This window comes from Engystomops pustulosus, chromosome 2, assembly GCF_040894005.1.
Source record: "Engystomops pustulosus chromosome 2, aEngPut4.maternal, whole genome shotgun sequence".
NCBI classification, from domain to species: Eukaryota; Metazoa; Chordata; class Amphibia; order Anura; family Leptodactylidae; genus Engystomops; species Engystomops pustulosus.
In genome coordinates, this window is record NC_092412.1 from 39,353,553 (window position 1) to 39,378,450 (window position 24,898).

At 44.1% G+C, this 24,898-nt stretch overlaps 1 protein-coding gene across 5 annotated transcripts in view; it reads right to left on the reverse strand.

The window, feature by feature from the left end:
- ATP8A2 (ATPase phospholipid transporting 8A2) overlaps positions 1-24,898 on the reverse strand; it is a 493,942-nt gene that overhangs the window by 300,081 nt on the left and 168,963 nt on the right. For all 5 annotated transcript variants that reach the window (XM_072134328.1, XM_072134326.1, XM_072134327.1 and 2 more), the window contains 3 exons: positions 21,291-21,375; positions 3,998-4,137; positions 1,309-1,447 (listed from right to left, as the gene is read on the reverse strand). In XM_072134328.1, coding sequence (XP_071990429.1) covers positions 1,309-1,447; positions 3,998-4,137; positions 21,291-21,375 — 364 coding nt within the window. The remainder of the gene's footprint in view (positions 1-1,308; positions 1,448-3,997; positions 4,138-21,290; positions 21,376-24,898) is intronic.

A 24,898-nucleotide genomic window follows, 5' to 3' on the forward strand; every position in this document is an offset into this window, starting at 1 on the left:
ACTGCCATCATAATCATAATAACTTTTTCATACTTTGGTGTATGGAGCTGTGGGTGGTGTAGTTTTTTGCGGATTTTGATGACGTTTACAATGTTATCATTTTTAGGACTGTACAACCTTTTGATCACTTTTTATAGAATTTTAAATACATTTTCGACTTTGGGCGCGATTTTCCGTTACGGGGTTAAACACAGTGAAAAACCGTTATCATATTTTGATAGATCGGGCATTTTCGGACGCGGCAATACCTAATGTGTTTATGATTTTTACTGTTTATTTATATTTATATCAATTCTAGGGAAAGGGGGGTGATTTGAATTTTTAGGTTTTTTTATTATAATTTTTTTATTTTAACTTTTTTTTTATTTTTATGTTTACTATTTTTCAGACTCCCTAGGGTACTTTAACCCTAGGTTGTCTGATCGATCCTATCATATACTGCCATACTACAGTATGGCAGTATATGGGGATTTTACTACTCATACATTACCATGTGCTGACAGCACATGCTAATGAATGGGTTAACCCGAAGTAGCTTCGGGTCTTCGTGAGACCCGAAGTTACTATGGCGACGGATCGCTGCTCCCCGATGACGTCACGGGGAGCGACGATCCACGGAAAATTGGCGGCGCATGCGCGCCGCCGTCTTTTTGAAGCCACCGGCACCTTTGCCGGCGACGATCAGCGGTAAAACACCCGCGATCGGTGCCGGCACCGATCGCGGGTGTTACCGGTAAGCCTTTGCTGCAATATGCAGCAAAGACTTACCGGCTATGGAGAGGGCTCGGCCCGCGAGCCCTTTCCATGTACCGGGACCCGACATGTGACGTACTATTACGTCACATGTCGGTAAGGGGTTAAATGTATCTTTTGTAAATTTGCTTTGTGTTTTGCTAACTTAAAAAAAACAAAAGTAATTTTGAATCTTACTTTGCAGCAATGTTTTTCCCATCAAGAAAACAGGGGTCTATTAACACACTTTAGGAAGCAGCGAGGTGGCCACTCATTTACCCCTTTAAAGGAATGATACATCGGGGACACTTACTCATAGATCCAGTCACTGTGACTGTGATAATGTTCTTATATTTGTTACCCATGGCCTCCTTCTTTCTAAAATCAACTTTTATAATTATGGTAATGAGCCCTGGATCATTAGCATAGCTACAAAAGTTGATTTTAGAAGGAAGAAGAAAAATGGATAACAAATATCACAGTCACGGTGCCTGGATCTATGAGTAAGTGTCCCGGGTTTATCATGATGGATTGTGATGGGAGATTTCATTTCGCCTTGTTTGTCATCAATGTTACCTATGTTGATGGCAGTTTCCTGTTTGTCTCCAGTTAAAACCCATATTTTAATTTCTGCTTTCATCAATGTGGCTATAGTTTCTGGGACTCCGCCTTGCAGCTGATCCTCAATCGCTGTGGCCCCAAGCAGCATCAAATTCTAGAGTAATACAGAAAAAGGAGACAAGCATTTCAGCATATTTTACTTTATTCTCAGGAATGTTCACAAAAGTTCAAAAAGCTAAAAAAAACCTTTGTCAGATGAGATAGCTGTTGTCCAACCACTAGCCCTCCTGGCAGCTATGCCCCCCAGCCCCCCACATACCTGCATGCATACAGCTATGTCCTGCATGGGGAGATGGGAAGAGGCTGCTGAAGGACCTCTGAAAGCCTACCTGCACCTGAACCTGTGCATTCTACATGGTCGCAACCAACGAAACACTGATCTGATATGTCATCTGAGTTTGAGGTCCACTCACGCGGCGATAATAAAGCCAGAAAACCACAGCCGTGTGTGAGACCATTACAACGTATTAGACTCTGTGCTATCTACTGAATTAATCGGTAGCACCTTGACAAAAACGTTTGCAGGAGGCCCAAGTGTGACCTCAGAGAACAAATAGATTGGACATGTTGAAATCCATCTGCCTGCTCCTCGGATCCTGCTGGAAAACCGTAGCCTTTTTCATGAAAGTAGATGTTGGGGGAACTAAGTGTTACTGAACTTCAGTGAACAACATAGGGAACATGCAGTGGCTTCTTCATTTTATCGAATACTGGATCTCCAGTTCTGTAGCTCACAGGACCACAAGCCTGATGTTATCTTAAAGATGAGATTCTTATCTTTAATACACCACAAAATCCACATTTCTAGTTAACATAGAACCAAAGATAGGGGGTCGCTTAAAACCCCCTTCCATCCTCTAAACTTAACTCAACTCCAGCAATGAATTACTCTTCTCTATTTGACTTTTGGAAGGTAAATGGGAGCGATTTATCATAAAAGAGGGAATTCTATAAATGATATTTCATTACATTTATACCCTACCTGAGGGGTCTATTAATTGAATTGGGTAAATTCCAGTGACAGAGGCCGTTTAAAGAGAACCTGTCATACAAAATAACCCCCCTAAACTAAATATATTTTCATAAACTGCCATTAGAGAGCATTGCCTCTATCCCTTCATTGTCCCTCTACATGCCTGTAAACCTAAGCAATGAGGTCCTAAAGCTTCATGCAAATGACCTGTGAAATGTCCAATGAAGCATTAGCATATTCAAGCTGTCCACTCTATTCACACAGCCACACCCCCAGTGCATGACTGACAGCCTGTATAATGGTGTGAGGCTGTATAATGATGTGATTCCTGGTGCTGGTGGCCACGCCCCCTTCAGCCTGTGTGTGCATGTGTGTGTGTGTTTAGGAGAGATACAGCAGCTCCAGGCAGCCATGTTACAGCAGAACATGTCAGGTACTTGTGTAGCTGATGTCTGTGTCTCTCACCTGTATATTAGGAGGATGCAGCATGTCAGCAGATGCAGCACACACACTAGCAATGCTTTACTATACATTACACACAGACATGAGCAGGGGGAGGAGGAACAGGGGTGACATCACTGCCTCTGACCATGTGACCAGCCTCATTTACATGATAAAGAATAGATGATTTTACAATGAATAATGTATGAAATAACTAGATAAAGGCTGGGATGGGATCCTTGTGAGCTGCTCCAACAGGTAGAGGTGACAGGACTAGTGGCACAGACCTGATGACAGGTGTCCTTTAAGCTATCAAAGTTCTCCTCTATGATTAAATGGGTTGCTCGTGTTATAATCTATCCACTTGATTCTTCTTCCTCTATCAGTTTTATTGGAAAAGGTAGGAAACCCATAAACTTATTGGGTTTGGGGTGCAACTGTGCTTGTGGTGACAATAAAAGGTATGGGTTTCATCATTTTGAGGTTTGGGAGTGTCCCCTAGCTTCAAAACAAGGTACTGCAGCCTAATATCAGCACTTCATTATACTAGTTAGAATACAGCAATATTACAGCCATCCTGTTACCAATTTAGCTTTAATTGCTGTATTAATAACCCAGGCAACAGGCTGTCCTTCCCGTCCATAATCCCCTTCATTTCACCTTAGCTCTGCCCTCCTGACAGTCAGCTATCCATGCTATTTAGAGGGATCTTCATACAGGATATTAATTGGTTTCATATTTTCAGGAAAGCCTCAAGGTCTTCCCTGCTAAACCCAATGCTTAAGGGAGCACATGATAGCGCGGATATTTGATGTTATTCTTTTTGCAATAATTACAAGGGAGTAATAAAGGGTTATGGTGTCACACTGAGCTCTAATATCAAGTTCATGGTGATGTCATGGCTCGCTAGATGTTTTTCCCAAGTGGACCTGCTCCTTCTTTGTGCCGACAGTCACTGTAAGAAAATATCTCAAGGATCGAAAGGGTCTTGTAGCCCGGAGTGCAAGTATTTCAGGGAACAAAAACAATGTTCAGAATACAGACAATATTGTGAAACGTTCCAGCATAAAGGTGTCATTGGTAATAAAGTGATACTGCCATATGCTGAGGAACGTTCTGCAAACACAACAGCGGGAACCCAACCTTTGCCATATGTTAGCTGAGGATCTTGGGAGTTGTAGTGCAGAAACAGCTGGAAGGTCAGAGGTCATCAAACTACGCACTGCTCACCTTTTCAATAAGCTCATAACACTCCTCAAGTTTCTGAACTCTGTCCTTCAGAACCACACTAGCTTCATTATGGACCTTCAGCCACTCTTTGTACTCAGATTCATCCAGGTCTGCATAGGCAATGCACAATGTCCTCAAGCCTGAATGGAGAAAACCGATACAAAAATGATATACAACTAGGTAGATAGACATGCAGGAAGAGGCTACATACACACATATAGATAGATCGATATATGTTGTATATGAAATAGATGGATAGTTAAAAACACAGCAATAAGTAAAACAGTGCTTGGGTTATGGTTTAGGCCCCTTTCAACAATGGGGACGTATATCTGGCCAAAACGTCCACATAGATGGCTATGGTGCCTGCCGGTGATACATTGACCTATCTTTCCCAGTTTATACGGCTACGGCTGGAGAGGGGAGGGGTGAGCTCTCATATGAGATAAATAAATATATAGAGATATTAATAATAGAAACAAAAATAAATGAAGATTAGAGATGAGCGAACATACTCGTCCGAGCTTGATGCTCGATCGAGCATTAGCGTACTCGTAACTGCTCGTTGCTCGGACGAGTATTTCGCCCGCTCGAGAAAATGGCAGCTCCCGCCGTTTTGCTTTTTGGCGGCCAGAAACAGAGCCAATCACAAGCCAGGAGACTCTGCACTCCACCCAGCATGACGTGGTACCCTTACACGTCGATAGCAGTGGTTGGCTGGCCAGATCAGGTGACCCTGGGATAGACTAGCCGCTGCCCGCGCTGCTCGGATCATTCTCTGTCTGGATGCCGCTAGGGAGAGAGCTGCTGCTGGTCAGGGAAAGCGTTAGGGTGTTCTATTAGCTTACTGTTAGGCAGGAGTGATTCTACAACAGCCCTTCTTAGGGCTACAATAACGTTATCCTTTTTTTTTTATTTGCTTGTGGCTGGGCTTGCTGGCACTAGTAGTGCAGCTAGTACCATATTGTGAGGAATTAGCAGGGGGACTTGCTACCGTTGTGTTTAGCTCTTAGTGACACACATATCCACCTCAAACACCAAAGTGGGAAAATTTATTCGGGGTTTGTTTTTAATTAGGCACAGTCTGCCAGTTTCTTTTTATTTTACGTTTATTTTTTTCATAACTCAGCGTCATCTCATCTGGCATAGCAGTGTGCTTTCATACTTGGCTAGAAAATAGCCATAGGAGAATCCAAACGGCTTACTTACGCCTACAGTAGCGTTATATATATTTGATTTCTGGTTGATCTGCTGGTGGCTGTAGTTGCTGCAGTGCATCTACTAGCAAATTGTGAGCAATTTGTAGTGAGACTTGCGACCGCTGTGTTTTGCGCTTAGTGACGCACATATCCATCGCAAAGACCGAAGTGGGAAAATTTATTAGGGCCCGGGGTTGGATTTCAATTAGGCACAGTCTGCCATTTCCTTTTTTATTTTACGTTTATTTTTTTCATAACTCAGCGTCATCTCATCTGGCATAGTAGTGTGCTTTCATACTTGGCTAGAAAATAGCCATAGGAGAATCCAAACGGCTTACTTACGCCTACAGTAGCGTTATATATATTTGATTTCTGGTTGATCTGCTGGTGGCTGTCCTTGCTGCAGTGCATCTACTAGCAAATTGTCAGCAATTTGGAGTGAGACTTGCGACCACTGTGTTTTGCGCTTAGTGACGCACATATCCATCGCAAAGACCGAAGTGGGAAAATTTATTAGGGCCCGGGGTTGGATTTCAGTTAGGCACAGTCTGCCATTTCCTTTTTTATTTTACGTTTATTTTTTTCAGAACTCAGCGTCATCTCATCTGGCATAGCAGTGTGCTTTCATACTTGGCTAGAAAATAGCCATAGGAGAATCCAAACGGCTTACTTACGCCTACAGTAGCGTTATATATATTTGATTTCTGGTTGATCTGCTGGTGGCTGTAGTTGCTGCAGTGCATCTACTAGCAAATTGTGAGCAATTTGTAGTGAGACTTGCGACCGCTGTGTTTTGCGCTTAGTGACGCACATATCCATCGCAAAGACCGAAGTGGGAAAATTTATTAGGGCCCGGGGTTGGATTTCAATTAGGCACAGTCTGCCATTTTCTTTTTCATTTTACGTTTATTTTTTTCATAACTCAGCGTCATCTCATCTGGCATAGTAGTGTGCTTTAATACTTGGCTAGAAAATAGCCATAGGAGAATCCAAACGGCTTACTTACGCCTACAGTAGCGTTATATATATTTGATTTCTGGTTGATCTGCTGGTGGCTGTAGTTGTTGCAGTGCATCTACTAGCAAATTGTGAGCAATTTGGAGTGAGACTTGCGACCACTGTGTTTTGCGCTTAGTAACGCACATATCCATCGCAAAGACCGAAGTGGGAAAATTTATTAGGGCCCGGGGTTGGATTTCAATTAGGCACAGTCTGCCATTTCCTTTTTTATTTTACGTTTATTTTTTTCATAACTCAGCGTCATCTCATCTGGCATAGCAGTGTGCTTTCATACTTGGCTAGAAAATAGCCATAGCAATAGGATAGCATCGTTTGCTTTTAAAAACTAAAAAACACACAAAAAAAAAAAAAACACAAAAAAAGGTAAAAAAAAAATTAAAGTTATAACTCTCATTTTCAAAATGTTTAACCCGAGGGCTAGGGGTAGAGGACGAGGGCGGGGACGTGGGCGTCCAACTACTGCAGGGGTCAGAGGCCGTGGTCCTGGGCGGGGTGAGACACCACCTGCTGATGAGGGAGCAGGGGAACGCCGCAGAGCTACACTCCCTAGGTTCATGTCTGAAGTTACTGGGACTCGTGGTAGAGCACTGTTGAGGCCAGAACAGTGCGAACAGGTGATGTCGTGGATTGCCGACAATGCTTCGAGCAATTTGTCCACCAGTCAGTCTTCCACGCAGTCCACCCATGTCACCGAAATCGGCACTCCTCCAGCTCCTGCACCTCAGCCTCCTCCCCCCCAGTCTGCCCCCTCCCAGCAAAATTTGCCATTTGAACCGGCATACTCTGAGGAACTGTTTTCTGGACCCTTCCCACAGTCACAAACCACTTGTCCGGTTGCTGATGAGCAATTTTCCGATGCCCAGGTTTTCCACCAGTCGCAGTCTGTGGGTGATGATGACCTTGTTGACGTAGTGGAAGAAGTGTGTAAAGAGGTGTCCGACGATGAGGAGACACGGTTGTCAGACAGTGGGGAAGTTGTTGTCAGGGCAGGAAGTCCGAGGGGGGAGCAGACTGAGGGATCGGAGGATGATGAGGTGACAGACCCAAGCTGGGTTGAGAGGCCGGGTGAACACAGTGCTTCTGAGACGGAGGAGAGTCCTCGACCAGAACAGGTTGGAAGAGGCAGTGGTGGGGCCAGATGGAGAGGCAGGGCCAGAGCTGGTGCATCAGTGCCAAATGTGTCAACTAGTGAAGCTCCCGTGGCGAGGGCTCCTGCGGCGAGGGCTAGATTTTCAGAAGTCTGGAGGTTCTTTAAGGAAACACCGAATGACCGACGGACTGTGGTGTGCCACATTTGCCAAACCAGGATCAGCAGGGGTTCCACCACTACTAGCTTAACTACCACCAGTATGCGCAGGCATATGAATGCTAAACACCCCACTCAGTGGCAACAAGCGCGTTCACCTCCGGCCGTGCACACCACTGCTCCTTCCCCTGTGTCAGCTGATAGTCAGCCCCCTGCCCAGGACCCTGCCACAAAAACCCCATCGTCGCCTCCACGATCCTCCACAGCATCCACCAGCGTTCAGCTCTCCATACCCCAGACGCTGGAGTGGAAACGCAAATATAGTGCAACCCACCCGCACGCCCAAGCCCTTGTGCACATCTCCAGATTGCTAAGCCTGGAGATGCTGCCCTATAGGCTAGTAGAGACCGAGGCCTTTCGCAGCCTCATGGCGGCGGCCGCCCCTCGGTATTCGGTCCCCAGCCGCCACTACTTTTCCCGATGTGCCGTCCCAGCCCTGCACCAGCACGTGTCAGACAACATAATCCGTGCCCTGACCAACGCCGTTTCTGACAAGGTCCACCTGACCACGGACACGTGGACGAGTGCTGCCGGGCAGGGCCACTATATATCGCTGACGGCACATTGGGTTAACTTGGTGGAGGCTGGGACCGAGTCTGACCCTGGGGCTGCTCATATACTGCCGACGCCGAGGATTGCGGGGCCTACCTCGGTCCAGGTGTTTCAGGCCTACTATGCCTCCTCCTCCTCCCACCCCTCCTCCACCTCCTCCTCCGAACGACCATCCGTGGGCATGGCGCCATCAGTCGGTAGCTCTAGGCACAGCAGCAGTGCCGTCGCTAAGCGACAGCAGGCGGTGCTGAAACTGCTGAGCCTAGGCGATAAAAGGCACACCGCCCAAGAACTATTACAGGGCATCACGGCGCAGACTGATCTGTGGCTGGCACCGCTGAACCTGAAGCCAGGCATGGTTGTGTGTGACAACGGCCGTAACCTGGTGGCGGCTCTGCAACTCGGCAGACTGACACATGTGCCATGCCTGGCCCATGTGTTAAATCTGATAGTTCAGCGTTTCCTCAAGACATACCCCAATCTGTCTGATTTGCTCACGAAGGTGCGCCGCATCTGTGCGCATTTCAGGAAGTCCAGCACAGATGCTGCCACTCTCAGGGCAGCGCAGCGCCGCCTCCAACTGCCCGCTCACCGACTGTTGTGCGACGTGCCCACGAGGTGGAATTCAACACTGACCATGTTATCCAGAGTTTACCAGCAGCGCCGAGCGATTGTAGACTGCCAGATGTCAACTTCCACCAGAACTGGTAGTCAGGTCAGTCAGCTTCCTCAAGTCTACAATGAGGAGTGGACGTGGATGTCTGATATCTGTCAGGTGCTGAGTAACTTTGAGGAGTCAACACAGATGGTCAGTGGCGATGCCGCCATCATCAGCCTCACCATCCCGCTGCTTGGCCTGTTGAAAAACTCTCTGGTCAGCATGAAGTCAGAAGCTTTGCGCTCCTCACAAGAGACGGGGGAAGAAGATTCCCTTGTTGATAGCCAAAGCACCCTTAGGTCTGTTTCTCAGCGCATATCGGAGGAGGTGGAGGAGGATGAGGAGGAAGAGGAGGAGAATGTTGGCGAGACACAAGAGGGGACCATTGTTGAGTCCTTCACTGTTGAGCGTGTATGGGCAGAAGAAGAGGAGTTGGAGGAGTTGGAGGAGGAGGAAATGGTCAGGCCAGTGAGGGGAGTGAATTCTTACGCGTTGGTACCCTGGCGCATATGGCAGATTTCATGCTAGGCTGCCTATCCCGTGACCCTCGCGTTCAAAGAATTTATTCCAGCACCGATTACTGGGTGTTCACTCTCCTGGACCCACGGTACAAGCAAAATCTTTCCACTCTCATCCCTGGAGAGGAAAGGAGTGTGAGAATGCATGAATACCAGCAGGCCCTGGTGCACAAGCTGAAACAGTATTTCCCTTCTGACAGCGCTAGCGGCAGAGTGCGTAGTTCTGCGGGACAAGTAGCGAGGGAGAGTAGGCGAGCAGGCAGCTTGTCCAGCACTGGCAAGGGTACGCTTTACAAGGCTTTTGCCAGCTTTATGTCACCCCAGCAAGACACTGTCACCTGTCCCCAGTCTCGGCAGAGTAGGGCTGATCTTTACAGAAAGATGGTGAGGGAGTACGTAGCTGACCATACCATCGTCCTAAATGATCACACAGCTCCCTACAACTACTGGGTTTCAAAGCTGGACATGTGGCACGAACTGGCGCTGTACGCCTTGGAGGTTCTTGCCTGCCCTGCCGCTAGCGTCTTGTCCGAGCGGGTTTTCAGTGCAGCTGGTGGCATCATCACCGATAAGCGTACACGCCTGTCGACTGACAGCGCTGACAGGCTGACGCTTATCAAGATGAATAAAGCCTGGATTTCTCCTAATTTCCAATCTCCACCAGGTGAAGGAAGCTCAACCTGAATAATTTATCCACTCCTCCTCCTCCTCATTTTCCTCCTTCTCCTCCTCTTTGTACAGTAAAGCAGAGGAAACTGGCTATTTTTTTACAGGGCCCACTGGCTCTAACTATAGTACTTTATGCATTTAATTTTTATGGAGGGCCACCGACCCGGTCCTCTGTTTTAAACAATTTTTGGGAGTGCCACATACAGGCACTCAATCTATTCAATTTTTCTGGAGGGCCACCTACCTGCTCCTCTGGTTTGAAAACTTTTTTGGACTGCCACATACAGGCACTCAATCTATTCCATTTTTATGGAGGGCCACCTACCTGCTCCTCTGGTTTGAAAACTTTTTTGGACTGCCACATACAGGCACTCAATCTATTCCATTTTTATGGAGGGCCACCTACCTGCTCCTCTGGTTTGAAAACTTTTTTGGACTGCCACATACAGGCACTCAATCTATTCCATTTTTATGGAGGGCCACCTACCTGCTCCTCTGGTTTGAAAACTTTTTTGGACTGCCACATACAGGCACTCAATCTATTCCATTTTTATGGAGGGCCACCTACCTGCTCCTCTGGTTTGAAAACTTTTTTGGACTGCCACATACAGGCACTCAATCTATTCCATTTTTATGGAGGGCCACCTACCTGCTCCTCTGGTTTGAAAACTTTTTTGGACTGCCACATACAGGCACTCAATCTATTCCATTTTTATGGAGGGCCACCTACCTGCTCCTCTGGTTTGAAAACTTTTTTGGACTGCCACATACAGGCACTCAATCTATTCCATTTTTATGGAGGGCCACCTACCTGCTCCTCTGGTTTGAAAACTTTTTTGGACTGCCACATACAGGCACTCAATCTATTCCATTTTTATGGAGGGCCACCTACCTGCTCCTCTGGTTTGAAAACTTTTTTGGACTGCCACATACAGGCACTCAATCTATTCCATTTTTATGGAGGGCCACCTACCTGCTCCTCTGGTTTGAAAACTTTTTTGGACTGCCACATACAGGCACTCAATCTATTCCATTTTTATGGAGGGCCACCTACCTGCTCCTCTGGTTTGAAAACTTTTTTGGACTGCCACATACAGGCACTATCCAAATTGAATTGTCTCCATAGAAGCCTCCACACGTTGTCTCCATTGCTACCTCCAAAAGTCGTCCATATAGCTGCCTCCATACATCGTCCCTTTATCAAACGAGGTGCGTCAGGCCGAAATTTGGGTTGTTTTCATGGATTCCACATCAAACTTGTTAACTTTGTCGCCACCCTGCTGTGTTATCCACAAAATACACTGGCAAACTTTTACCATTTACGGATATTATTTCAGCGCTTCTTGCGCATCTGTTTACATTCCCCTCACCCGCCATATCCTAAACTTATAAGAACGCTACTACACTTGATCTTATACAAAAGGTTCTTAGAAGTGCTGTTTGGGGAGTAGCCTAGAGACAGGGGCTTGGATTGGCGAAAGCTCGCCTGGCAGCGGAGCGCCAGCTCCATGCCAAGAACCAACTAACATAGTTTTAACTGCAGCACCTTTAATCTACTACTAGTTCACTGCCTCCATACATGGCCGCCTTATCAAACGTGCTGTGTCAGGCAGAATTTTGGGTTGTTTTCATGGCTTCCACAACAAACTTGTTAACTTTGTCGCCACCCTGCTGTGTAATCCTCAAAATATACTGGCAAACTTTTACCATTTACGGATATTATTTCAGCGCTTCTTGCGCATCTGTTTACATTCCCCTCACCCGCCATATTCCAAACTTATAAGAACGCTACTACACTTAACTTGGTGCAGGCTGGGAACGAGTCTGACCCTGGGGCTGGTCATATACTGCCGACGCAGAGGATTGCGGGGCCTACCTCGGTCCAGGTGTTTCAGGCCTACTATGCCTCCTCCTCCTCCCACCCCTCCTCCACCTCCTCCTCCTCCTCCGAATTACCATCCGTGGGCATGGCGCCATCAGTCGGTAGCTCTAGGCACAGCAGCAGTGCCGTCGCTAAGCGACAGCAGGCGGTGCTCAAACTGCTGAGCCTAGGTGATAAAAGGCACACCGCCCAAGAGCTATTACAGGGCATTCCGCATCAAACTTGTTAACTTTGTCGCCACCGTGCTGTGTAAGCCACAAAATATACTGGAAAACTTTTTTCATTTACGGATATTATTTCAGCGCTTCTTGCGCAGATGTTTACATTCCCCTCACCCGCCATATCCCAAACTTATAAGAACGCTACTACACTTGATCTTATACAAAAGGTTCTTAGAAGTGCTGTTTGGGGAGTAGCCTAGAGACAGGGGCTTGGATTGGCAAAAGCTCGCCTGGCAGCGGAGCGCCAGCTCCATGCCAAGATCCAACTAACATAGTTTTAACTGCAGCACCTTTAATCTACTACTAGTTCACTGCCTCCATACATGGTCCCCTTATCAAACGAGCTGTGTCAGGCAGAATTTTGGATTGTTTTCATGGCTTCCATGTTAACTTTATCGCCACCCTGCTGTGTAATCCACAAAATATACTGGCAAACTTTTATCATGTACCGATATTATTTGAGCGCTTCTTGCTCACCTCCTTTGGTTCCTCTCTGCCACCCATTGGTTTGAAGCCTGAGTCCATTTAGGGTATGTCGCCATGCCACTCTCTAGCCTGTCGCTGCTGCCGCTGCCTCTGCATGCCGTCCCCTATAGTGTCAGGGTCAATTATTGGATGTTTTAGATGCTATCTAGCCTCATTCGGTCACTCTGTCATGGCCATGCTGTTGCCCATAATTTTGGCATAACGGTGCGATTAAGCAGCCTCAGAGGCATCCATGCATGCTGCCCCTGCTGTTTCCTGTCCATTTCTGTGGTGTTTCCATCCTTTTCTGAGGTTCCCAGGTGTTTGGCCAAGCTTCCCTGTGCAGAGCCTTGGTCCCCTTGAAAAATGCTCGGGTCTCCCATTGACTTCAATGGGGCTCGTTACTCGAAACGAGCACTCGAGCATCGGGAAAAGTTCGTCTCGAATAACGAGTACCCAAGCATTTTAGTGCTCGCTCATCTCTAATGAAGATGTGTAGAAAGATAAAGATACTGCATAAACACAAAACAGGATTCAAGCAATACAGCAACAGATAGATAATAGAATTAGATTAGAGAAATGGAGGAAAAGATATGAGATAGATAGATAATAGATGATAGATAATAGATGATAGATAGATAATAGATAATTTCCTTTAATTTAAAGGAAATCTACCATTTGTTTCTATGCATTGTGAACCAAACATACCTTGAGAATGCTGTAGCTACACTGATGGAGAAATATATCATTTAATCCCTGAGTGGAGTTGCTCAAAAAACAATTACAAAATTACAAAACAGGAACTTGGGAAAGCTGGATGCATACTGGCCTCGGTGCATAAACACATTACACAGAGCTTCCTGAACTGTCCAGACAGGACTAATCAACCTGAGCTGGATCACTCATACACAGCAGCTGGGGGATGGTGCATCGATTGATTACTTCTGCCTGGCAAGGACAACACAGGGATTACAGCGTTCTCTGAAGCAGTGCATAATTAGGGAAAGAGGAGAAGCCCCGGGGCAGCCACAGGAGTGACAGAGCCTCATTATCAGAATTTTATAATTGTTTTTTCAGCAAAACCACTCAGTTCAGGGATTAACATCTAACTGGAGTAGTGATATAGGGAGATAAAAACTAACTTTTATTGAAAAACTTCTAAAAAGTACTGCAGTGTGGATTGTATACTCCAGAGTATGCATCAAATGACACCCTTATGAGCTGGGAGCATTCTACTATACCCACGGACATTTGTAGCTCACTGTCTCCCAGTTCATAAGGGTGTCATTTGATGCATCAGACACTCTTGTTATACTTTATATACAATCCACACAGGAGTACTTTTTAAAAGTTTTTCAATAAAGGTTAGTTTTTATCTCCCTATGTCACTACTCCAGTTAGATGTTTTTCAATATTGTAGTCAGAGGTATTTCACCAGTCAAGCTCTTCAGTGATATTAGTTCAGGGATTAAACGAGATATGTTTCTGCATCATTGTAGCTACAGCATTCTCAAGGTATGTTTTGTTCATAATGCGTAAAAGCAAATGGTAGATTTCCTTTAAATAAGAGTTAAAGGAAAGCTACCATACCTACAAGCTGCTATGTGTCCCCCTTGAACAGGATCTGTTCTTTCTTTATCCTCTAATGGCTTCGTATTAGAGATAATTTAAAGATCTATAAGAGATTTATATTAAGCCTCAGGGGCTCCTGTCCATTTCACAAAAGCCCCTTCTCACTCTGTTGTCTCCTAATTATGATGTCACCTGCTCTCTGGCTGGCGAGAGGAGGGAGAGGTGGGCAGTAAGGCCGAACAAAGCCAGGCATAATTAGTATACAACAGAGCCAGATGAGGCTTTGGTGATATAGATAGGAGCCCCGAGGTGCATTTGCATAATTCTAAAAGGTGATTTTCTCCAAAACGCAGACATTAGAAGATAAAGGAAGAAGTGATCGTGTTTCAGGGGGCACCCACCAGCGTGTACATGTACTTGGTGTACAAATACTGCATCCATGTGGTAGATTTTCTTTAGGCATTTGTGTTATTTATTAACACAATATGAGAAATTTGAGCAAATTTATCACTGGAATGGGAATGTGAAATAAGTCAATAACTATATATTTAAAGACCAAGTGATACCCCTTCTAGAGTCAATTTTTTTTTGGGTAGCGAGACAATAAAAACTTCCAAAAACATCAAATTAAAAAAAAAAAATCAAAAATGCTACACACATTGCATACATGTCCCTGGGATCTGTCTGGCCCTCTGGCACAGGAATTGCTCTTTTAAAAGCAACAATTTCTTTGGCTTGTAAATTCTGATCACTACATTCATGAGATATATGTTCTGGCCGTGGACATGAAGGGGGAGGGTGAAGATTATGGATCGCCTTTTTGTTTAGCGGCAGCCCGGTCCCCACTATCACAGAGTATATAAAAACCATGGCGGTGATACATAGCTCCATTATAAAGCCACTTATCAACCTCAGCAAGATGTTAATACACTTAGAAGTGTCAGGCTTTGATAAAATCTTTAAATCATTCCCATGCAGAACACTTTCATCCAAGAAATCCTCATTCCTCAAGTTTCCTTTAAAGATAGAGCAGTTCTTATCTCTCCAACAAACTGTGTTGCTCTTGTACAGAGACCATATTGGTATTTAGTTTGGACAATTGTAAGGTGTAAGGCAGAAAATTCATGTAAATCGGTTGCTATAAAAGATTTCTTACTTTTTATTCATTGGATTTACTGTGAATTTTGGTTTTGCAACGGAAAATATAACATTTTGATGCATTTTACTAGTGTATATTTGCACCTTTAAACTGAGTTAGGTTTTTGGGAGTTTTTTTTTTGGAGATTTAATTTGTTTATGTGTCACTTTTCTGGATGTTTTCTCTGATTAAAATCTAAGTTAGAGCCCAGTAGATCTTTAGTGATGTGTGTTACTAATATTCTTCCTGTCTCTTCACAGTTAGGATACATCCATGAAGTGTGACATGTAGAAAGACCAATGTTTGAAAGCTTATCCAGATAGAGGTGGTGAAAAGAAAGCTAGCCAAACAAACAAATGCCACATGAACATAAGGATAAAGTTCCATCATAATCAGCAATGCAATGGGAAAGCTTTGGGCGCATTTGCCAACATATCCAAAAAAAAATGTAGGCCAAAACAACAGAAAGGGAAACCTTTATTCTAAAGAGACTTGTGCACCTCTCCTGACTTGTCCTTTGTCAAGACAGGATGGAATAAGAATAGTAATCCCTAATAATAAACCCTCCAAACTATCCCTGCCAACATGATAAACAATGCTAAATGACAGTCCCCAACTGGGCGACGTTCCCTACTCTAGGTAAAGTAAAGAGGAAAGGAATACTGCAAGAGTTGGTAAACCAAGGTCAAGACTAGGATTAAATTCTAAATCACAAGCCAAGAGATTCTCCAAGTCCACATCAATAGCCAACAAGAAGAATCCATCAAAGTCCAAATCAGATATCCAAATAATAGTCAGAAAAAGCCTAAAGGTCGGAATAGAGATCACTCAGCATCCTACATACTGTATAGTTAACTGGCACCAAAACCAGGTCTGGAAGAGAACAAGAAAACTGCAAAATTAACTGGTCCTAAACCAGGACCAAGACTGTGTTCATGTGTAGTGTTTGAATTGTGTTTGAAATCACCTGGAGGAAGGTCAGATCACTATTTTAACCCCTACTTGCCTCTCATACTGCCAGTGCAACATCTGTTCTATTCAATAATTGCATTTCCCAAAAATCGTAAACACAAGAACCTGTCTTGTTATAACGATTTGCTTGGCCTGTTATTTTTTCTGGAGGTGTAGTGGGCGCTACCCATTGTCAGGAAAACCTTGCAATGATTGGGTAGTGTTAGCCACTGCAGTGATACATCCTCTAATGTTAACAACCACTTGGCCCAGAATATTTATTTTATTGGCAGTGAATGCAAATATTAAAACATTTTAAGAAGTCGTCAATGGAGATGATTGGTTTTCTTTACATCAGGGATTACAGGCAGTCGCCTGGGTTATATATATATATAAAAAATAGGTTTTTAAAGTTTGTTCTTAAAGGGGATGGCTACATTACCTAATGGAGCAGATTTATCAAGTTGTCTAAAAGTCAGAATGGAATTCGTTGCCAATGCCAACCAATTACAGCTCTGTTTTTATTTTACCAATGCTCATGAATATTTTAAACGGGAGCCGTGATTGGTTGCCATGGGTAACTATGAACATTCTGACTTTTAAACAGCTTGATATGATCTGTTTTTGTGTGTGTAGTCTGGGGGGCAGGGTATTAGGTAATTTACCAATATACATCTATTACTAGTTCTGCTCTGTTTTATTGATATGTAAAGTGAATCCTCCTGTATTGTACCTCATCAGCCAGACTTTCCTGACAATAAAATGGCCGCAGATGGAGGGTCATGTGATCTCTAACTGTCTATGAGCAATTGCCCTGCCAGGACCTTAGGATAGTATTCATGAATATAAAATCAAGGTCCTGGCATTGCAGAAACTTTACAATTGATTACTGCAGCCTTGAACTAAAGTAAAGTAAATTACCAGCATCCCGAGAGCTTCACCACAGTGGGTGGAGAGGTCCGAGGGTCATCAGTAAGTCGGGTGCTTTTAAGTCGTGGACTCCATATATGCGTAACATTGCATACAACATAACATTTATTATTTCTATGTGGGTCATAGTAATACAGTGACTGATGCCTCCCATAGAAAGAAGAAGCTTGTGCACCAGAGGGGAAATATACGCCCCTAGTGCACCAAGAAGGTCATATGCGTATATATGAATTTTCCTCTAAAATTACCTATCATTGTTAAAGAGGAAAGGTTTCTGGAAAGCTTAACAGGAAATATATAATACTAGTACAATGGGGTAAGTTAGGAGCGGGTAGACTCCATTCAAAGTCATTTACAGCATCAAATTTGAAAAAATATGACTTGAATTAAAAGGAGAAATTACAGTGTTTAATGTCAAATATTTGTTGGTCTTATTGAGACATGAAAATATTTTCTCACTAATTTGGATGGGGACAGATGGAAAATTTTAAGTCGAGTTAAAAACATTCTGTTCTGCACTGTCCTTCACGGAGCGCTGCCGGAGGATGACACATGGGCAATAAAAGAGATACAGTGTCCTTATTAAACATTGACGCCAGTGTCTGCACAAAGTGTAAGAAATGTTTGCGGGGAAAGATTCTCCTCTCTGGTAAGTGTTTTCCATCACTTGGACTGACATTAAGTAAACTAAAGAAAATTGATAGTTGTGCTTTTAAGATGGAGTTTTATGGGTTTATAAGGTTAAACCTCACCCCCACTACTATGTGATCTATGTCAGGTGTGTGGTATTATAGTATATTACAAAAGCAGAAAGTAAAGTGTGGAAAATTCACATACAGATATTATATGCATCTGGTTTGGGGGGAGGGGCAGTGGTACAGTTCTAGACAAAGTGCGGCACCGGATTAAACTAAAAACGGGTCCCCCCAAAAGAAGGAACTTATGAACAGTCACAGTCAGTCAGAGGCTCCTTTAGCCCTGCACAATAATAGCACTTTGTAGTTACACACAGTAGTATGGTAAGTGCAACCTCCCGCACCGGGGCCTAGCCTTTTCTTGGAGCCTGGAGGCAGCTGGGGCCCAGAATACTGAAGTGGCGTGGTGCTTGGTATAGGGACTGGAGGCCTGACCTACAGCCTGGCAGGTCTCCAGCAGGTGGTGTGTGCAAAAAATATGAAGGGAGAGGCCAATGTGATGGTTTCTCCCTGGGGAAACCCCTGAGTGTCTGCGAGATAAGTTCCTAGGTAATGGATGAGGGAGCCCGTGGTGTTAAGTAGCCGTATCCAGGGATCAGACAGAGGCAACATTGTGCAAATCAACTTACAGTTCTTTATTGAACAGACAACAGCCCAAACGGGTAACAGCAGATTCTTAAAGGAAACCTACCACACTTGAAGTGGCAGGTATAAGAGGGAACTACCGAGCACCAGCTCAGGGTGAGCTGGTGCCGGAGCTTATTTTTGTTAGTGTCTTAAGCCGCGTGCACGGTCGCGAGCATGGTAAGCGCCGAGCGCGTACCTCCGTGCGCCGAAGCAGCTTCGGCCATAAAGTTTAAAAAGTGTTTTAAACCGCGATACTGTGGTTTAAGACACTAACAAAACTAAGCTCCGGCACCAGCTCACCCTCAGCTGGTGCTCGGTAGTTCCCCCTTATACCTGCCACTTCAAGTGGTAGGTTTCCTTTAAGCTGGAAAGGTCATGAAGAGTTGGTCCGCAGGAAAGGTGCACACAGCCTCATAGTAGATGCAGGCTGGGCTGGTTCAGATGGAACTGAGCCCGTTTGGCGGAGCTGCAGTTCTGGGCTTAAGTGTCCGGACTTGGGTGCCAGGCAGTAGGCCTGAGGCACTAGAAGTTCCTGGGATAATGGCTGTGGAAGCACTGAAGGTGTGCTCCTCACTCTGTCTTCTCTGCAGTCTGACTCCAAGATAGAGTCTCTCACTCTGACTGAACCTGAAAACTGAACCATGTGCTTCCGCCCAGCAGGGGTTTATATATTGCCCTGGTCAGGTAGTAGCACCTCTCCAATCACCTTCCAGCTTGTGTTACAGCAACACCATTGGATAATTCCATTACACAATTAACTGTTGCCTTGCCAGGCAGTAGCTACAGCTGCAATTACACAATACTCCATGTTATAGAACCTTCATAGAGAGGTGATCAATCTCCCTATCACCTCCTGACCTGGAGAGGGCGCTATTCGCAACTACCAACCTGCCTATGCATTAGCAGGGGTGTTGCATAAGTATCTGTAATATAGGACTGTAAGAGAATTTTATAGGAGGTAGATGATAGGTAGATTGATGATAGAAGATTAATATTAAAAATTATATAGATTTATATCATAGAGAATAGATGGATTTATAGATACAGAAATATAAACTAGAATATATAGATAGATAGATAGATAGATAGATAGATAGATAGATAGATAGATAGATAGATGCTATAGATATATATGAGAGATAGATACATTAGAAGAGAGATAGAAGATTGATTGCAAGCTAGATAGGAGATAGATATGATAGATAACAGAAAGAAGATATATAGATAAATAGATAGACAAATATATTGATGGATAAATGGTTAGATAGATATATAGATAAATTATAGATAACTAGACAGAGAGATGATAGATATATAGACAGGAGATAGATGATAACCATCTTCACCCGAGCATTAACCCCTTCACGCTCCGTGACGGATATATCCGCCACGGAGCTGTGAAGGTTGTATGAAGAAGGCTCACGGGCTGAGCCTTCTTCATACAGAGATGGGCTTTGCTGCATATCGCAGCAAAGACCCATCGCTATCACCCGCGGTCGGTGCTTGCACCGATCGCGGGTGTTAACCTTTTCTTTGCCGCCGGCAAAGTCGCCGGCGGCACTTTAAATTTGGCGGCGCATGGGCGCCGCCATCTTACCTCCGATCGCCACTCCCCCGAACGTCATCGGGGGGCGGCGATCGGTTGCCATGGTAGCCTCGGGTCTTCGTTTGACCCGAGGATACATGGCTTCTGCATATGCATTACAATGAGCCTGTGGCTCATTGTAATGTATAGTGAGCAGAAATGCCATATACTGCGATACAGCAGTATCGCAGTATATGGCAGGAGCGATCAGACCATCTAGGGTTAATGTACCCTAGAGGGTCTAAGAAATAGTGGGAAAAAAAAGAAAAAAAAAAAGTTTAAAAAATGTAAAAAAATAATAAAATATTAAAAGTTCAAATCACCCCCCTTTCCCTAGAACTGATATAAAATATAAAAAATAGTAAAAATCACAGACACATTAGGTATCGCCGCGTCCCAAAATGCCCGATCTATCAAAATATAAAAACGGTTATTGACGGCGGTGACCTCCGGAACGGCAAATGGCGCCCAAATGTCCAAAACGCGACTTTTACACCTTTTTAGATGACATAAAAAATGTAATTAAAAATGATCAAAATGTCGCACAGTCCTCAAAATGGTAGCAATGAGAACGTTGGCTCATTTCGCAAAAAATGACACCTCACACAGCTCCATGCGCCAAAGTATGAAAAAGTTATTCGCGTCAGAAGATGGCAAAAAATTTTTTTTCTTTTTTGTACACATTCGTTTAATTTTTGAAAATGTATTAAAACACAATAAAACCTGTATAAATTTGTTATCACCGCGATCGCACCGAACCAAAGAATAAAGTAGGTGTGTTATTTGGAGCGCAGAGTGAAAGTCGTAAAAACTGAGCCCACAAGAACATGACGCACATGCAGTTTTTTTCAATTTTTCCACATTTGGAATTTTTTTGCGGCTTCCCACTACATGGCATGGAATAATAAATAACATCATGGGAAAGTAAAATTTGTTACGCACAAAATAAGCCCTCAGACAGCTCTGTACACGGAAAAATGAAAAAGTTATGGATTTTTGAAGATGGAGAGCGAGAAATTAGCGAAAATACCCTGCGTCCTTAAGGGGTTAACCAAGGGGTATTAAAGGAGCAATACATCCTCTGCACACAAAACTCCACATGCAGGGGGCCCCTCTAGCACAGGGGGCCCTGGGCAAATGCCCAGTTTGCCGCCCCCTAGCGACAGCCGTGAGGGGCGGGGTACGACATTTGACATTCTCACCAATCAGACACTATGAAACTCCTGTAAACTTGACAGTAAATACACAATAGATTTTTTTTCTGCTACAATTTACCACTTTAACATGAAAAATTGGTTGATTTACCTTCAGATGCAAATTGTTCCAGATGGTTTAATGTCTGTTCCATGTACTGGGATTCTCTCGATAGCCTCTCGAATATAACATTGTCCTTAAAAAAATCCATAAGATATGCTTCAGACATACTAGATCACTTCAAGCATGTTGTAAAATGTATTGGTTGTAACTTTGAAGCAGGTGACGAGTAAGCTATAGGCATTTACAATACTTTTCTAGAAAGGGGTTTAAAGGGTGAACAAATTATAGATCCTTAGTGGCAGAGCATTATAGTTACTTATCGATAATCAAACTTCAGATAACCAAGACTGACGAGTGTTGGAGTACTAAGAACTTCTGATTACTTAGAATAGGTCCCAAATGTTCCCACAACAGAAACAGGATAAGTATTCCAGGTTCATGTTACCTGTTTTCCAGGACTTTGTGACGTTAGACATTTAAGATAAATTGTAGCTTTAATAATAATAATAATAATAATAATAATAATCTGTATTTATATAGCGGCATCTATGAGGATGAGGGGTGACACAAGAGCTTACAGTCTATGAGGATGAGGGGGTGACACAAGAGCTTACAGTCTATGAGGATGAGGGGGTGACACAAGAGCTTACAGTCTATGAGGATGAAGAGGCGACACAAGAGCTTACAGTCTATGAGGATGAAGGGGTGACACAAGAGCTTACAGTCTATGAGGATGAGGGGTGACACAAGAGCTTACAGTGTATGAGGATGAGTAGGTGACACAAGAGCTTACAGTCTATGAGGATGAGTGGGTGACACAAGAGCTTACAGTCTATGAGGATGAGAGGGGGCACAAGAGCTTACAGTCTATGAGGATGAGTAGGTGACACAAGAGCCTACAGTCTATGAGGATGAGTGGGTGACACAAGAGCTTACAGTCTATGAGGATGAGGGGTGACACAAGAGCTTACAGTCTATGAGGATGAGTAGGTGACACAAGAGCTTACAGTCTATGAGGGTGAGGGGGTGACACAAGAGCTTACCGTCTATAAGGATGAGGGGGTGACACAAGAGCTTACAGTCCATGAGGATGAGGAGGTGACACAAGAGCTTACAGTCTATGAGGATGAAGGGGTGACACAAGAGCTTACAGTCTATGAGGATGAGGGGGTGACACAAGGGCTTACAGTCTATGAGGATGAAGGGGTGACACAAGCGCTTACAGTCTATGAGGATGAGGGGTGACACAAGAGCTTACAGTCTATGAGGATGAGAGGGTGACACAAGAGCTTACAGTCTATGAGGATGAGAGGGTGACACATGAGCTTACAGTCTGTGAGGATGAAGGGGTGTCACAAGAGCTTACAGTCTATGAAGATGAGGGGGTGATACAAGAGCTTACAGTCTATGAGGATGAGGGGGTGACACAAGAGCTTACAGTCTATGAGGATGAGGGGGTGACACAAAAGGATAATTGGCAAGCCATTATTTTAAAAAAGGGAACATAACAAAATAATTTAATAAATAAAAATGCTGCTGCTTGAACCAGCCATAAGCCGCCATCTTATATACAGAGTCCAAAGGCAATGGGACTGCAGAGAAGCCGAGAGCTTGGTATATATTGTTTGTCGGATAACAGACGGAAGAATAAAACAGGATGGGTTAGTAAAGAGAGAGTTGAAATTTCATGAAGTTAGCGCATGTGATAGGTTTGCCTAAAGAGATGGTTTTTCAGGGCATGTTTGAAACTTTGGAGGTTGGGTATTAGTTTGATAGTCCTGGGAAGGGTATTCCAGAGAATTAGTGCAGCTCGGGAGAAGTCCTGGAGACGTGCACAAAAGGTAAAACATTTTTATGCAAACTAATTTCTTGGAGCACCAGGGACGTGACCGTGGCTGATGGTGCACCTGTTATTTCCTTTCTATGGATGGTGACAATTATTAGGAAAAGGGGCAATATTGGTTGGTGTGGGCTGTGAAGAAAATGGAAGCGCTACCAGCAACTGGCGCACTGAGAATCTCATTTGCATAAAAATAAAATCATAATTTTCTAAAAAGTTAGAAATCACTGGTTAACAGGAGAATCATATTTGGTAAGCAATGGGATAACTTTACTTTTGTTTCTACTCAATACCTAACTGGATGTTACATTTGAACATATAACTTGATGTGACTTCCATTAAAAACCTGTTTTTCTTCTGGGCATTAAAGTAATTATATTGCTAATTCTAGTGTGTGTCAGCTGCCAAGAAGTCTAAGGCTATAGTGACACATGGCAGGCGTACTGACGAAGAGCTTACATGTTGCTGGTGCTGATGGAAGAGAATCAGTACAATGTAGATACTACTATAGTGAAGCACATTTGGGCAAATATTGTTAGAAACTGCTTTAAAATTAGGACAGTTTATTAGTTTGGTCTTAGCGCTTGGTTAAGACTTGAGGCCTCTTCATTGTTCACCAAGTGCATGTGGTGGCTGTGGCTTCTAGTAAACCTCTCTACATTTAATTATTATTCAAGAGATGTCTGCAATGCCTGAGGCCCACAATGCCAAATGCACAGCACCGCCCCTGGTAAATGGGTGAGAAGCAACTGTGCAACTTGAATCAGTTAGTTGTTATGGAGGCCAGGAGTCAGTCCTCCATCACATGATACTGAATACCAATCATTTGCTACTTAATTTTATCATATAAAAACAAATCTACCCTTGTAATGGCACAGAATGTTATATACAACTCATCGACTTGATACAATGGGGCAGATTTACTTACCCGGTCCGTTCGCGATCCAGCGGCGCGTTCTCTGCGCTGGATTCGGGTCCGGCCGGGATTCACTAAGGTAGTTCCTCCACCGTCCACCAGGTGGCGCTGCTGCGCTGAAGTTCCCCGGAGGCGCACTGTAATGCCCTGAAATTCACCGGCCTATACCTGGTGAAGGTAAGTGTAATTTTCGCTACACATTTTTTGTCTTAAATGCAGCGTTTTTTCCGAATCCGTCGGGTTTTTGTTCGCCCCCCCCCCCCCCGATTTCCGTCGCGTGCATGCCAGCGCCGATGAGCCACAATCCGATTGCGTGCGCCAAATTCCCGGGGCAATTCAGGTACAATCGGCGCAAATCGGAAATATTCGGGTAACACGTCGGGAAAACGCGAATCGGGCCCTTAGTAAATGACCCCCAATATCTAAACTGCTGAAAAGAACCTTGAAAAATTATAAAAATGTATCTACTTCTGTTCGTTGCCTTGAGGATCCATCAATGCTTTTTCTCCTGGAAGAGGGGGCAAAGAGGTAGAACCAGATTCCCAAGGGAAGAGGCTGGAAATTTTTCATTTTTATAAATTCTAGCCTATCTGCAGGTTTTTTAAAATTTTTAAAATCACAATTTGGATAACTTCTTAAGTTCTATATATTGTCTATATGGACAGCAATGGTACAGGGCCACCATAGATATCATGCAATAAACAGCAAGGTTCACAAATCCAGAGATAAGACAAATAAATTCTTAAGTAATGCAGAGCCAGGAGGCGACAGTAACGTGAGATATACATCTTGATTTATTCAGTGTCTAAAACATAAGACCTCCGAGGTTCTACACTATATATCTCACCATAGATGGTCACGTCTTATTCACGTCTATGCTTTCAGGGATCTCTATGTATC